General features: G+C 35.2%; 2 protein-coding genes across 7 annotated transcripts in view; both read left to right on the top strand.

The window, feature by feature from the left end:
* Window positions 1-10,554, top strand: part of MCF2 (MCF.2 cell line derived transforming sequence) — a 71,352-nt gene extending 60,798 nt beyond the window's left edge. For 3 of the 6 annotated variants that reach the window (XM_019653584.1, XM_019653588.1, XM_019653583.1), the window contains 4 exons: window positions 125-219; window positions 5,337-5,449; window positions 6,339-6,439; window positions 9,317-10,554. In XM_019653584.1, coding sequence (XP_019509129.1) covers window positions 125-219; window positions 5,337-5,449; window positions 6,339-6,439; window positions 9,317-9,357 — 350 coding nt within the window. In that variant the 3' untranslated portion in view covers window positions 9,358-10,554. Of the gene's footprint in view, window positions 1-124; window positions 220-5,336; window positions 5,454-5,598; window positions 5,639-6,338; window positions 6,440-9,316 lie in introns of those variants that run through there. The other 3 variants (XM_019653585.1, XM_019653587.1, XM_019653586.1) reach the window with 3 other exon arrangements.
* On the top strand, window positions 2,711-3,082 carry LOC109388664 (NADH dehydrogenase [ubiquinone] 1 alpha subcomplex subunit 5-like). The gene is made up of 2 exons (XM_019653589.1): window positions 2,711-2,775; window positions 2,893-3,082. The coding sequence occupies exons 1-2, from the start codon at window positions 2,711-2,713 to the stop codon at window positions 3,059-3,061; spliced, it is 234 nt and encodes a 77-aa protein (XP_019509134.1). The 3' UTR covers window positions 3,062-3,082.
* Window positions 10,555-12,073: the final 1,519 nt, after the last annotated feature.

Genomic DNA, 12,073 nt, shown 5'->3' with positions numbered 1-12,073 from the left:
TTATAGAAAGATAATATTGGGCCACTGAAGGCTATAACCTTGATTATTACAATTAGTTTTACTTCTCTCCTTGTGGTGGACCAGCACCATTGAGTAACTGCCACCTTCCATGTTTTTCTTATAGTTTGGACTGCAGAAATCTCTGAAGGGCCTGAGGAATGGTCAAACAGCTATTTCTACTCTTCCTATGTTGGCAACGAAGAAGAAAGACCCCTAATGGTTAGTAGTGACATATTAAAATAAATGCATAGAAACTCTTGAAGCAGTTTTACTGATAAAATAAGTGAAGTACATGGGAGCAATCTTTTGTCAGTATCCTTGGAGTCCTTAGGTGTATTCCATGGCCAAAAGATTTTAAAAAAACAAGCCTTATTATGAACTTATTAGAAGTAAGCACTTCTCTCTGTAAGTGGAACTTGTTTGAGCTATATGTGGAGTTCCTACTGAAGCCGATTAGATGAATAGTCAATCATTCCGATTTTCTATACGTTGACCAATTTTATCTTTAATTGAGCCTCACCACTGCATTTTCAATCAAGGCATGTGAGATAAAATCAAAGGACGAAGGAGAGTCCAATGTACTTTAAAAATCAGTTTAGATTTCAGATTGGAAAATATAGGAAATGAACATTACACATTAAAAACCCTTTAATAACATCTGGGGAATATATTTTAGTGGACTATCCAAAAATGTGCTGAGGATACCAAATCTCAGCATATTAGAGCAAGGTGTCACTCCATAAAACTAAAGGAGGTTGTTTTAGGGTAAAAGTACGTGTTTTATAGAAAAAAGAGTTTTGCAGTGTTGTTAGGAAACTGGTGGATTACTAGAGGGAAGTGAGGGCTGGTTAGGATCGATCTCCAATTTTCTGAAGTCCCCAGCTTGAAGGGTAGGAATGACACTTTTTAGTGGACTGTTCCTTGGTGCCCTTCAGAGGAACAAAATGAATTTGGCAGTTCTAATATTGGGGTAAGGGAATGATGGCATGGATAACCACAAAGCTGCAGCGTATCAACTCGAATGCTTTAAGNTTACAGTCTCCAGGCAAATATAAAGCCCTAGCAGCCAGTCTCGGATTGTTTTCTCAGTTGGAGGAGGACCAAATTTACGTTCAGCACGATTTCCAATCACTTTTGCAAGCTGGATCACTTTTAACTTGAATTCAGCACTGTACGAAAATCTTTTCTGAGCCATTTCTGGGCAGAACGTGGCAAAATGTAACCTAATATACTGGTAACAAGTACGAAACACTGGGCGCAAAGACAAGAAGCGCGAAAAAGCGGGAAATGCAATTAAAAAAATCTACAACCACTGTATAAGATGCACCCAGTTTTTAGACCCCAAAATTTTCGAAAAAGGGTGTGTCTTATACATGGGGAAATACGGTACTAGGTAGAACATTACAAGTGCTATTTGAATGAACCAATAAAAATGCTATGGAAAAAATTTTTGGAAGAGATTATTTTCTGTAAGAAGCAGTAAATATTCTCTAGAATGTTATTTAACTTTGTATTATTTTTAATAACTCTCCACCAGCCCCAACTCGAAACCATCCTAAAAAGTTAAAGAAGTATGTGACATGCCAGGCCCTTGCTGAAATATCAGCAATTCTAAAATAGTGCAACCTAATTGAAGGTTTTATTATAGAAAGATAATATTGGGCCACTGAAGGCTATAACCTTGATTATTACAATTAGTTTTACTTCTCTCCTTGTGGTGGACCAGCACCATTGAGTAACTGCCACCTTCCATGTTTTTCTTATAGTTTGGACTGCAGAAATCTCTGAAGGGCCTGAGGAATGGTCAAACAGCTATTTCTACTCTTCCTATGTTGGCAACGAAGAAGAAAGACCCCTAATGGTTAGTAGTGACATATTAAAATAAATGCATAGAAACTCTTGAAGCAGTTTTACTGATAAAATAAGTGAAGTACATGGGAGCAATCTTTTGTCAGTATCCTTGGAGTCCTTAGGTGTATTCCATGGCCAAAAGATTTTAAAAAAACAAGCCTTATTATGAACTTATTAGAAGTAAGCACTTCTCTCTGTAAGTGGAACTTGTTTGAGCTATATGTGGAGTTCCTACTGAAGCCGATTAGATGAATAGTCAATCATTCCGATTTTCTATACGTTGACCAATTTTATCTTTAATTGAGCCTCACCACTGCATTTTCAATCAAGGCATGTGAGATAAAATCAAAGGACGAAGGAGAGTCCAATGTACTTTAAAAATCAGTTTAGATTTCAGATTGGAAAATATAGGAAATGAACATTACACATTAAAAACCCTTTAATAACATCTGGGGAATATATTTTAGTGGACTATCCAAAAATGTGCTGAGGATACCAAATCTCAGCATATTAGAGCAAGGTGTCACTCCATAAAACTAAAGGAGGTTGTTTTAGGGTAAAAGTACGTGTTTTATAGAAAAAAGAGTTTTGCAGTGTTGTTAGGAAACTGGTGGATTACTAGAGGGAAGTGAGGGCTGGTTAGGATCGATCTCCAATTTTCTGAAGTCCCCAGCTTGAAGGGTAGGAATGACGCTTTTTAGTGGACTGTTCCTTGGTGCCCTTCAGAGGAACAAAATGAATTTGGCAGTTCTAATATTGGGGTAAGGGAATGATGGCATGGATAACCACAAAGCTGCAGCGTATCAACTTGAATGCTTTAAGAAAGTACCACAATGGTACTTGGGTAGTGAACACGGTCATGGTGGGCGTGCTGAAGAAGACCACTGGCCTCGTGGGATTGGCTGTATGTGTAAGTCCACATGACAGGCTGAGAATATTGTACACAATGATTCTTGATGTTCGTGAGCAAATCCCCAAAAATACAGCATATAAAAAGTATACAGAACAGATTATAAATGAAAAGCTAGGTATGGTTAAAGTGGAACCAGATGTTAAAAAATTAGAAGACCAACTTCAGGGTGGCCAAATAGAAGAGGTGATTCTTCAGGCTGAAAATGAACTAAGTCTGACAAGGAAAATGATACCGTGGAAACCATGGGAGCCTTTAGTGGAAGAGCCTCCTGCCAACCAATGGAAATGGCCAATATAATCATCATTAAGTGACTTGTGTGTTGACAGGAACTGATGTAATTAAATATTCTGTTATATCAAAAAATATATATAAGAAAGTAACAGAATGTTCTTTCTACTAATAATACAATGACCATAAACTCGTATGGAACTTTACAGTTTACAATATGATTTCACATTTAATATTCATAAAGGCCAGGCTTTATTATCTCCAATTGACAGAGGAGGAAACAGGTTCAGAGCTGGTAAGAGATTTGTCCAGAGTTAATGGTGTAGACTGCCAGTGCTCAAACATTTTAATGTAGGAACCCTCTACATTCTTAAAAATTATTGAGCACCCCAAGGAGCTCTTGTTTACATCCATTGATATTTACCATATTATAAATTAAAACTGAGGAATATAAAATTATTTATTCATTATTTTAAAATATTAATAAACCCATTATAATTTCATATGAATAACGTTTTTACTAAAAATTTACATTTTTAAGACAAAATATTTAGTGAGAAGAGTGGCTTTTTAAATATTTGTGCAAGTCTCTTTAGCCTGCTTTTTCATTCAGTCTGTTTGTGCTATCACACATCAGGCAGCCTCTAGAAAACTCCATTCTATACTTGTGAAAGAATAAGAGTGAAAAGCCAAACAATGTCTTTGTGTAAGCTTGACCTTGCAGACCCTTGAAAGGATGTCGGGAACACCCAAAAGTCTGCCTCCCAAACTTTGAGACCTGCTGGTTTAGATTAATAATAAAAGGAACTTCCATTTTCTTAATGAGTATTGTCTGAGGATGGCAGTTCAGATGTGAGCGAAAAGTCAGGGAAAGCCAGTTTGGGTTTAAATGTTCGCTGTTAGATGTTCAGTGAGGGGAATTGTCAGGAACTGACCAAGTCTTCAGTAAGCATTTTCCCACCATGGTGTCAGAAAATAAAGCAAATATGCAAAACTGATAAATGCTTTAATCACAGGGGATGGGAATGTAGGAAAACCTATCAGTTTTCCTCTCTCCTCCCAATAATTCCCTGACATGTGCTACTAAGGAAAATGTACAAAAGAACAATCATTGCATACAAAAAAAGAAACAAGAGAAAAGGGAGATGCCCCCCCCCCCCGCCAACAAAAGGCAAAACAGGTTGCAATGAGCTGCTTTTTCAGCCTCACCTTATAAAAAATTCAGAAATAGGGGCTGGCTGAGTGACTCAGTTGGTTAAGAGCTCGCTCAAGAGTGCGAGCTCTGAGCAACAGGGTCACTGGTTCAATTCCCAGCCCGAGCTGAGCTGCCACTGAGCTGCCAACAGGTGGCAGGATGACTCAGTTAAACAAAAAAAAAAGTTAGAAATAATGGGTGCTGCTTCCCGCGTAGAGGCCCGTGTCAGAGATGGCACTCCTATTTTGATGAAGCTGCTATGTTAACTGGGAAGTAATAGCTCTTTCCCACCTGTTCTTCAGCCCATCTGGTAAAAGTGCTAGCTCAAAAGATGTCCAGCCCCAGTGATGCGGATATTGTTTTCAGGTTAATTCCTGTGGATGTACAAAGAGTCAGCATCACATCATTTTTTCTTTCATTCAATACATTTTTTAAATTATGGCACGTTGTTTAAAATCATGTATTCAATATGTAAGATATTATACTGGAAAAATCCTCATCTCCGAATACTTTGGGACATGAAATTTATTTCTTCTCCATCGACTTTGTAACCAAATGGAATCAGTGTGCCTTGGATTATTTAGGTTATTAATGAATCCAGTTAAAATTATAGCTGCAAAAAGATTCAGGCCAGGTAAAGCACAACATGACGACTTAATCTGCTTTTATTGGACCCAAAGCTTCTATACCCACTAGTTTTACTGGTGCAAAACAGTGTAAAGCCCAGAAATCCTTTTTGAGGACATTAGTAAATATTTGTTCAGCACTATTGCTTTTTGTATGTGCCGGGATACATTTTTCATGAGAGTAGTTTACAAATAACAATATTGAAAATTTTTTTCATGTTTTTTTCTGGATTTATGCTTATAATTCATGTAACTTAAATTAGCTGTGCTCTATTACTTTCTGTGTAGTTCATGCTGTCATTCTCTTTTTGCAAATAAAAGTGAGTTCTTTAGGTTCAATAAACACATGTTCTGCTTTTTTCCCCCATCACAAACTGCTTCATGTTTGTTCCTGCAAAGCTGCTGCAGCTGCCACATTTGCCATTGAAGTAGCGCATGAATTCTTTATGTCTCAGAGCATGCACTTGTGCAAAGTAGTTTTGCGATCAAATTTATAATGTAATTTCTCCAAACCACCTTACAGTCTCCAGGCAAATATAAAGCCCTAGCAGATTGCAGGAAGAGAGGCTCAGAAGACCTCCTGATTAGAAATGGAGATGTCATTCAGCTTCTCCATGAGGATGCTGAGGGTCGATGGTAGGTGCGTTCTCCATGCCTGTGATGACATCCACCTGGGGCACATGGATATCTAATCAAATGTTCTGCTTTACTTGTATCTTTGTTATACAGTCTCAGGAAGCAGAAATATCACATTTCTTATCAGTGTTTCATTTTCATTGCTTCAGCCATGCCTATCTAGCTCACTGAAAGGAATGTTAACCTTTGGTGAGTGAAAAATGCTTTGAAAGAATGAAATGCTATGCGTCTGCATGCTCTCTTGTGGTTTACCTGTGGCTGAGACGTTGCAGCTGATACATCTGGCTTTGTAATGGCTACAGATCACATTACATGTGGTAATTTAAGTCATTCATTAAATCATCGCATCTTTAATGAATGCCTACTACGTGCTGGGGACCATGCTTTTCTCCGTTACAACATAGCCACACTTCTCTTTATCATTTCAAATATTGACTTTTCAGCCTTGTTCTATCGTTATGCATTGACTTCATATAGCACCAACTGCAAAGATGGTTCTGCCAAATATGCTGTTTAATTTTAGAGAACCCAAAGCAGGAAGGAAATATTGTTGGGAAGAGGGTTGAATGAAGCTTCCATAAATCTTGAAATTTTATATGAAATAATCCTGTCTTCTCTATGTCAATAACTTTAACTGAAATGCTACATTGACTGTGTACTCTGACCCTAAAGGTCACGAGGGCAACAATTAATGATGCACCATTAAAGTAATAACCATTTTTGCTAGAACCTAAGTCCTTTGTAGGTTACTCAAAGGACTCAAGAACAGTGTCATGAAGGTCTTTGAGCACATTCAATAGCTTTGTGAAAATGTGAGCTGCAATGCAATGTCTTTGTTTTTTATTAGGTTATATTACCATTGTTGGCCACTAATTCATTTGTTATTTAGGTTGGTGAAAAATCTAAACAGAAGAAAAGAAGGCCTGATTCCAGGGAACAGTTTACAGATTATAATCGGTGACTATAGGTTTCGGAATACCAAAGTTACAGGTATAATATGAACAAACTGTATACTACTCATTTAAAGGATAAAATTATTAAAGCTTTACCAAATATGCAATTGGCATAGGGTAAGAACCTCTTTGCACTTAGCGATGAAGCTGAAAGCATATTATGTTAGCTAGGATTTAATTTTTTCCTTTAATAATTTTAAATTAATGAAGAAAGATTTTTTTAAAACATGTTAAACTTTTCCCTACAAGGTTGATGGGTTTGAAAGACAGTTTCAGATACTGGGGTGTCTTATAAGAGATCCTTCAGAACGAAATACCTATGATAGGCTTTTAAGGTACCAGCCTTACAATCCAAGAATGCTTTACCAGTGTTTTCACTCAGTTTCCTTATGATAGGTTTCTGGTACACACACACACACACACACACACACACACACACACACACACTTCTTTGTGTCTGTGCCCAAGACTTAATGTGTAAAGGTAGTATGAAGCAACCAAAACTACCCTAATGTTCCTTTCTATTAAGCCAAACCTTTGTACATAATATTTCTATATCCAAACCAGTATTATTGTAGATTTTAGCCCTAAATGATACTGAGCTATCTATAAAAAGGCAGCACAAAAAAACCCCACAGAAAACAGATTTGTTTGTGAACAAGATTACTATTATATGTACATATTTCCTTTGACTTTCTAGTTTTGGACTTGTATTTAAATTTCAGGTAATGGTACACTGTGTTTAGATGAATCTAATAGACTGGGAGTAACTTATTTGGTTTTAGATTTTTTGATGACATGAAACAAAATCTAAGGGTGATAGGGCTCAATATAAATATTGGGTCCCATGGGAACCCCACAAATAGAGTCACTTCTTGTTTGTTTGGTTTTATCATACTCTAAATCTGGGTCACCTTTCAAAGGTTTTCTATTCTAATTGTCAAATTATTTAGAAAATTATTGAATTACTGAATTATTTAGATAATTACTAATCAGAAGAGTCTGATATACCAACAACCTGAACTAATTGCCATTTATTTAAAATCTACACCCAACAACAACAGAATATACCATGATTTTAAGTATACCTGGAACGTTCACCAAGATCATATGCTAGGTCATAAAATAAGGCTCAATACATTTCAGAAGATTGGAATCATATAAAGTCTCAAAAGGTATTATATTAGAAACCAATAGTCCCTAAATATTTGGGTATTAAATAATAAATAGCTAAACAACTCATGGGGCAAAGGAGAAGGCACAAGAGAAATTAGAATTATTTCAAGTTAGGTGAAAATGAAAATGCAACATATCAAAATTTGCGAATGCAGCTAAAGAGGGAGGGAAATGTCTAGTTTTAACTGCTTGTATTACACACTTAAAATCATTGTAAGTCACCATATTAACATAATGAAGGGGAAACTTATGTAATTATTTCAATAGATGCAGAACAGTACTTGACAAAACTCCATACTCATTCATGATAAAACCTCTCACCAAGCTAACAATAAAGGGAATTTCCTCAGTCTGCTAATGTACACATAGGAAAAAGCACAGTTAACATCATACTTCATGGTGAAATATTGAAAGTTTTTCCCCTAAGATTGAGAACAAGCCAAGGATATTCGCTCTCACCATTTCTATTCAACATTTATACTGGGAACGCTAGCCAGTGCCATCACTCAAAATAAAGAAATAAAAAACAAAAAGATTAGAAAAGAAGAAGCAACACTGTCGTGCTCAGCAGATCATGTGTATGTACAAAATCATTAGGAATCGATACACAAAAATCCCCTACTAAAAGTCATAAGTGAATTTTATAAGGCCAAAGTATACAAACTCATTATACAAAATAAATTGTAATTCTATATTCTAGCAACAAAGAATTGAAAAAACGAAATTTAAAAAAACAACATGCACACTGGTAATACAAAAAATATATATAGAAATGAATCTAATGACATATGTCTAAGGCTTCTCTACTGACAACCACAAGTCATTGCTGAGATACATTTAAGGTGACCTAACAAAGGGAGAGATATACCTTATTCAGGGATTGGAAATCTCAAAGTTGTTAAGTCTATTGTCCCCAAATTGACTTATAAATTTGTGGGGTTTTTTAGTTTTTCCTGATCTTTTTATTTATGTGTGTATTTATTGCTTTTTTTTAACCTATAGACTTAATGCAATCAAAATCTCAGCAGGCCCTTTTGGAAAAAATAAGCAAAGACAAGTTTATTCTAAACTGTATGTAGGAAGACAAAGAATCTAGAACATAAGAATCTCAAAACTTTGGAAGACTTAACATACTTGATTTCAAGACACTCTAAGGCTACAGTAGTGAATATAGACCCACATATACATAATCAGCTAACGTTCAATCAAGGTGTCAAGTCAAACGAACAAAAGGAAGGTTGTTTTAAGAGGTGGTGCTGAAGCAACTGGGTATCCATATGGAAAATGAAATGAACCTCCATCCCTCCACCTCAGTCCCTACACAAAAATTAATTTGAGTTGGATCACAGACCTAAACATAAAAGTTGGAATCACAAAGCTTCTAAAAGCAAACACAGGACAATATCTTCATGACTTTGAGTGGTTAACAATTTCTTACTTATAGAGGGCATAAAAAGCACTACCCAGAAAAGAAGAATATCAGACAAATACAAAGAAATAGTGCACATGCCAAATTGAGCACTTTATAATGTTAAAAATGTATGCCTGTTAGAATAAGATAAAATCTAAGACATTAACATTTTGCATACTTTCAAAAGCCAATTATGTAGTTGTAATGAGTCACATTTTACTGAGTCCATCTTGTACATTATTATTAGTGTTAGAAATCATAGCACAGACAACAATTTTGGCCTTAAAAGTCACTTGAGTATTAACATCATTCTTCATTATTTTGTAGATGCTGCTCTGAGTAACACAAGGAAACTAAGTTCCCCTTGAATTAAAGGAGAATGAATAGACTTTTAAAAATAAGATTTCCTTTGGAGGTGTGAACTAGATTATATATCTTAAAAGTTTACAGATAAACAGCACAAGAGTCAGGATGATCCTATGCTGCCCATGACATTCACAGAATTTCCTCAGGACTGAGATGGACTTCATCATTCACAGATTGTCTCACTCTTGCAAGAAGCCATCTTGACACCTTCCATTACCCCCAGCTGAAAATTGCAGTGTTATTTTGTTTCCAAGTAGGAATTTTCATGGCATGCGTTCAGATTCCATCTAAAAAACCGGAAATCAATTATTCTGAACATTTACAGGTAAAAAGCTTTACCTGTAACTTTGTTGGTAACTTTTCATTAACAAAACAAAAATCCAAAGAGAGTTGAGAGATAATCAGAGATTTTTTTGAAAGCCCCTTTGTTAACTGATAATTTGTTTAATCCTGTTATCAATGTGACTATAATATACCAAAGGGATATGTTCTGAAGGACCTCTTTTGCACTTTGACTGGTATTTAGGGTTTTTAGAGCTGTCTTACAGTTGTTAAAAGATCCAAAGCTAAAACTCCTGTACTTAGAATGTGTTGAAGTTTACATTTTGTGCATTGAAATTCAGATACACATGTCACAGCTTTAAGTTCAATATTCATATTTGCACAAGAGGGTTTCCTGTAACAAAGCTCTACTTTCCAGTGACTTGACTTGCTTTTGAATTTTTTTGGAAAAATCTGTTCTAGTAAAGGTTTTCTTAAGTTATATTATGTTTCTTCCTAGAGTTTTTCTTTGATAATATGTGTGTAGCTCTCTTTCTTTGAAGTATATAAACAGTGTGATCACTTGTTGTAGAGCACAGGGCCCGTTGTTGCATGCACAGTGTTGAATTTATGCTTGGAGAATTTCATATCATGGACCACTAAAGATAGTGGTTTGAAATTGCTGCCTTTTAAATCATGGATTGTGAGTTTTACTTTCAAGTTGGCATATTAGGTGCATGTTTTTTTGATGAATTGGTTTTACAATAAACAATAAATACAATAACTGTAATACATAAACATTTTATCTTTTAAATAGGTTTGTGTATCATATCAAGATCATAGTTTATGCCAGTGGTATCATTTGATGTGACAATTTGTATGATAAACCAGTTGTATTTTATTCAATGGTACCTGCAAATTATAAATGTTCTAATGTACAATTGCTGGAATTTATGATACTTGATTTATAACTCACTCATGAACTTGTCCATTTATTTCATATTTCACTTAATTAATGCTTCTGCAAAAACAACAACAAAATGAAATTAAAATTCATTTCTCTTGTGTGCTGATCCTGTGGTTAGAAGACAGAATTAGGAGATGAAATTTTTGAATAATGATACCCTTCTGCACAAAATGTTTTAATTTCATGGTATTAAACTAGGGATTTCAATCATTTAAGACAATGCTGAATTTGATGGATGCAAACATACAGTTATAGTCTTTTAATGTTTTAATCACTGTACAACGGATGCTATATTTGAATACATATTTGTATATGTAACTGCACTGTATTCATTTTATTGGGCTATAAATGTGTTACTATAAAACATAGGAGTAATTTCCCGTTAAGTCTTCAAATTTTAATTACATTGTAAATGTACTTACAATGTAAATGTACTTACATTAATTCTACATTAAAAATATCCAACCTTAAATTTATTCACATTTTTTTAGCTTAGTATAGTATCAATTATACATTAGAAACTGCTTTCCTCTCATTTATTAGTGATACCCTAAAGGCACCATAAGTATTTTGAGTTAAATGTTTTCCTTCAGCCTTGCTTCATGATTCTCTCAGACAGAGACACAGACAGACATAGACAGCTGTGACCAGAACTAGGGTAAAACGTTCTGCTCAAAAAGTTTCTTCATCCAGAGCTGACCGGTTAACTCAGTTGGTTAGAGCGTGGTGTTGATATCACTAAGGTTGCCGGTTCAATCTCTGCATGGGCCACTGTGAGCTCCGCCCTCCCTAAAAGAGTCAACTATGCCATTGCAGCATGAAAGCAATGTGTAACCAATGACCATGGCTGTTTCCCAATAATAATAAAAAAAGTTTCTTCATCCAAATCTGTAGGATAGCAATAAATGAAGTTTCAAGTGTTAAATAGCCATGATTAAGAGTAGATATTTTCACACCCTGAAAAAATCTGCTTCCCTGTAATGGAGCCCAAGGAAATCTGGAAAGCATCTAGATACCTTCAACTGTTTGCTGAACCATTCCTTGCAAAGGGCTGTTAGTTGGGTTTGCCAGACTTAATGATTTCTTCCACAACTTTTAGAACTGGGTTCTAGAACTGTGTCCTTAGTACAGATGGGAGACAAAATCCTAAAAATTGGTTTGATTGAATATTCCATTTTTAAAAAACAGATTGTTTCAGATGTCTTAATGAGCATCCCATCACAGAATCAACTATTTATTTTGTCTTTAAATTTATTTTGAGTTCTTGTGAGGAAGTACCATCAGTGAACTAGTTAATAAGTTAATATGTCTCTACAGAACTTGAAAATTAAAATGTGTATTCAAGTTTTTATTTCTATGTTGGCTGAGGAGTAAATGTCATTCTTGACATTTCCAAGATTATGTATGAATCTCACAATATAAAATATAGAGAGTACTATAGTATCTGTTAAGAAGACAGAAAATTTCAGAGAATATTTTTGCAAGTGTAA

The sequence above is a fragment of the Hipposideros armiger genome, unplaced genomic scaffold (genome assembly GCF_001890085.2).
Source record: "Hipposideros armiger isolate ML-2016 unplaced genomic scaffold, ASM189008v1 scaffold_203, whole genome shotgun sequence".
Lineage (NCBI taxonomy): Eukaryota > Metazoa > Chordata > Mammalia > Chiroptera > Hipposideridae > Hipposideros > Hipposideros armiger.
This window is presented reverse-complemented; position numbering and strand designations above follow the sequence as displayed.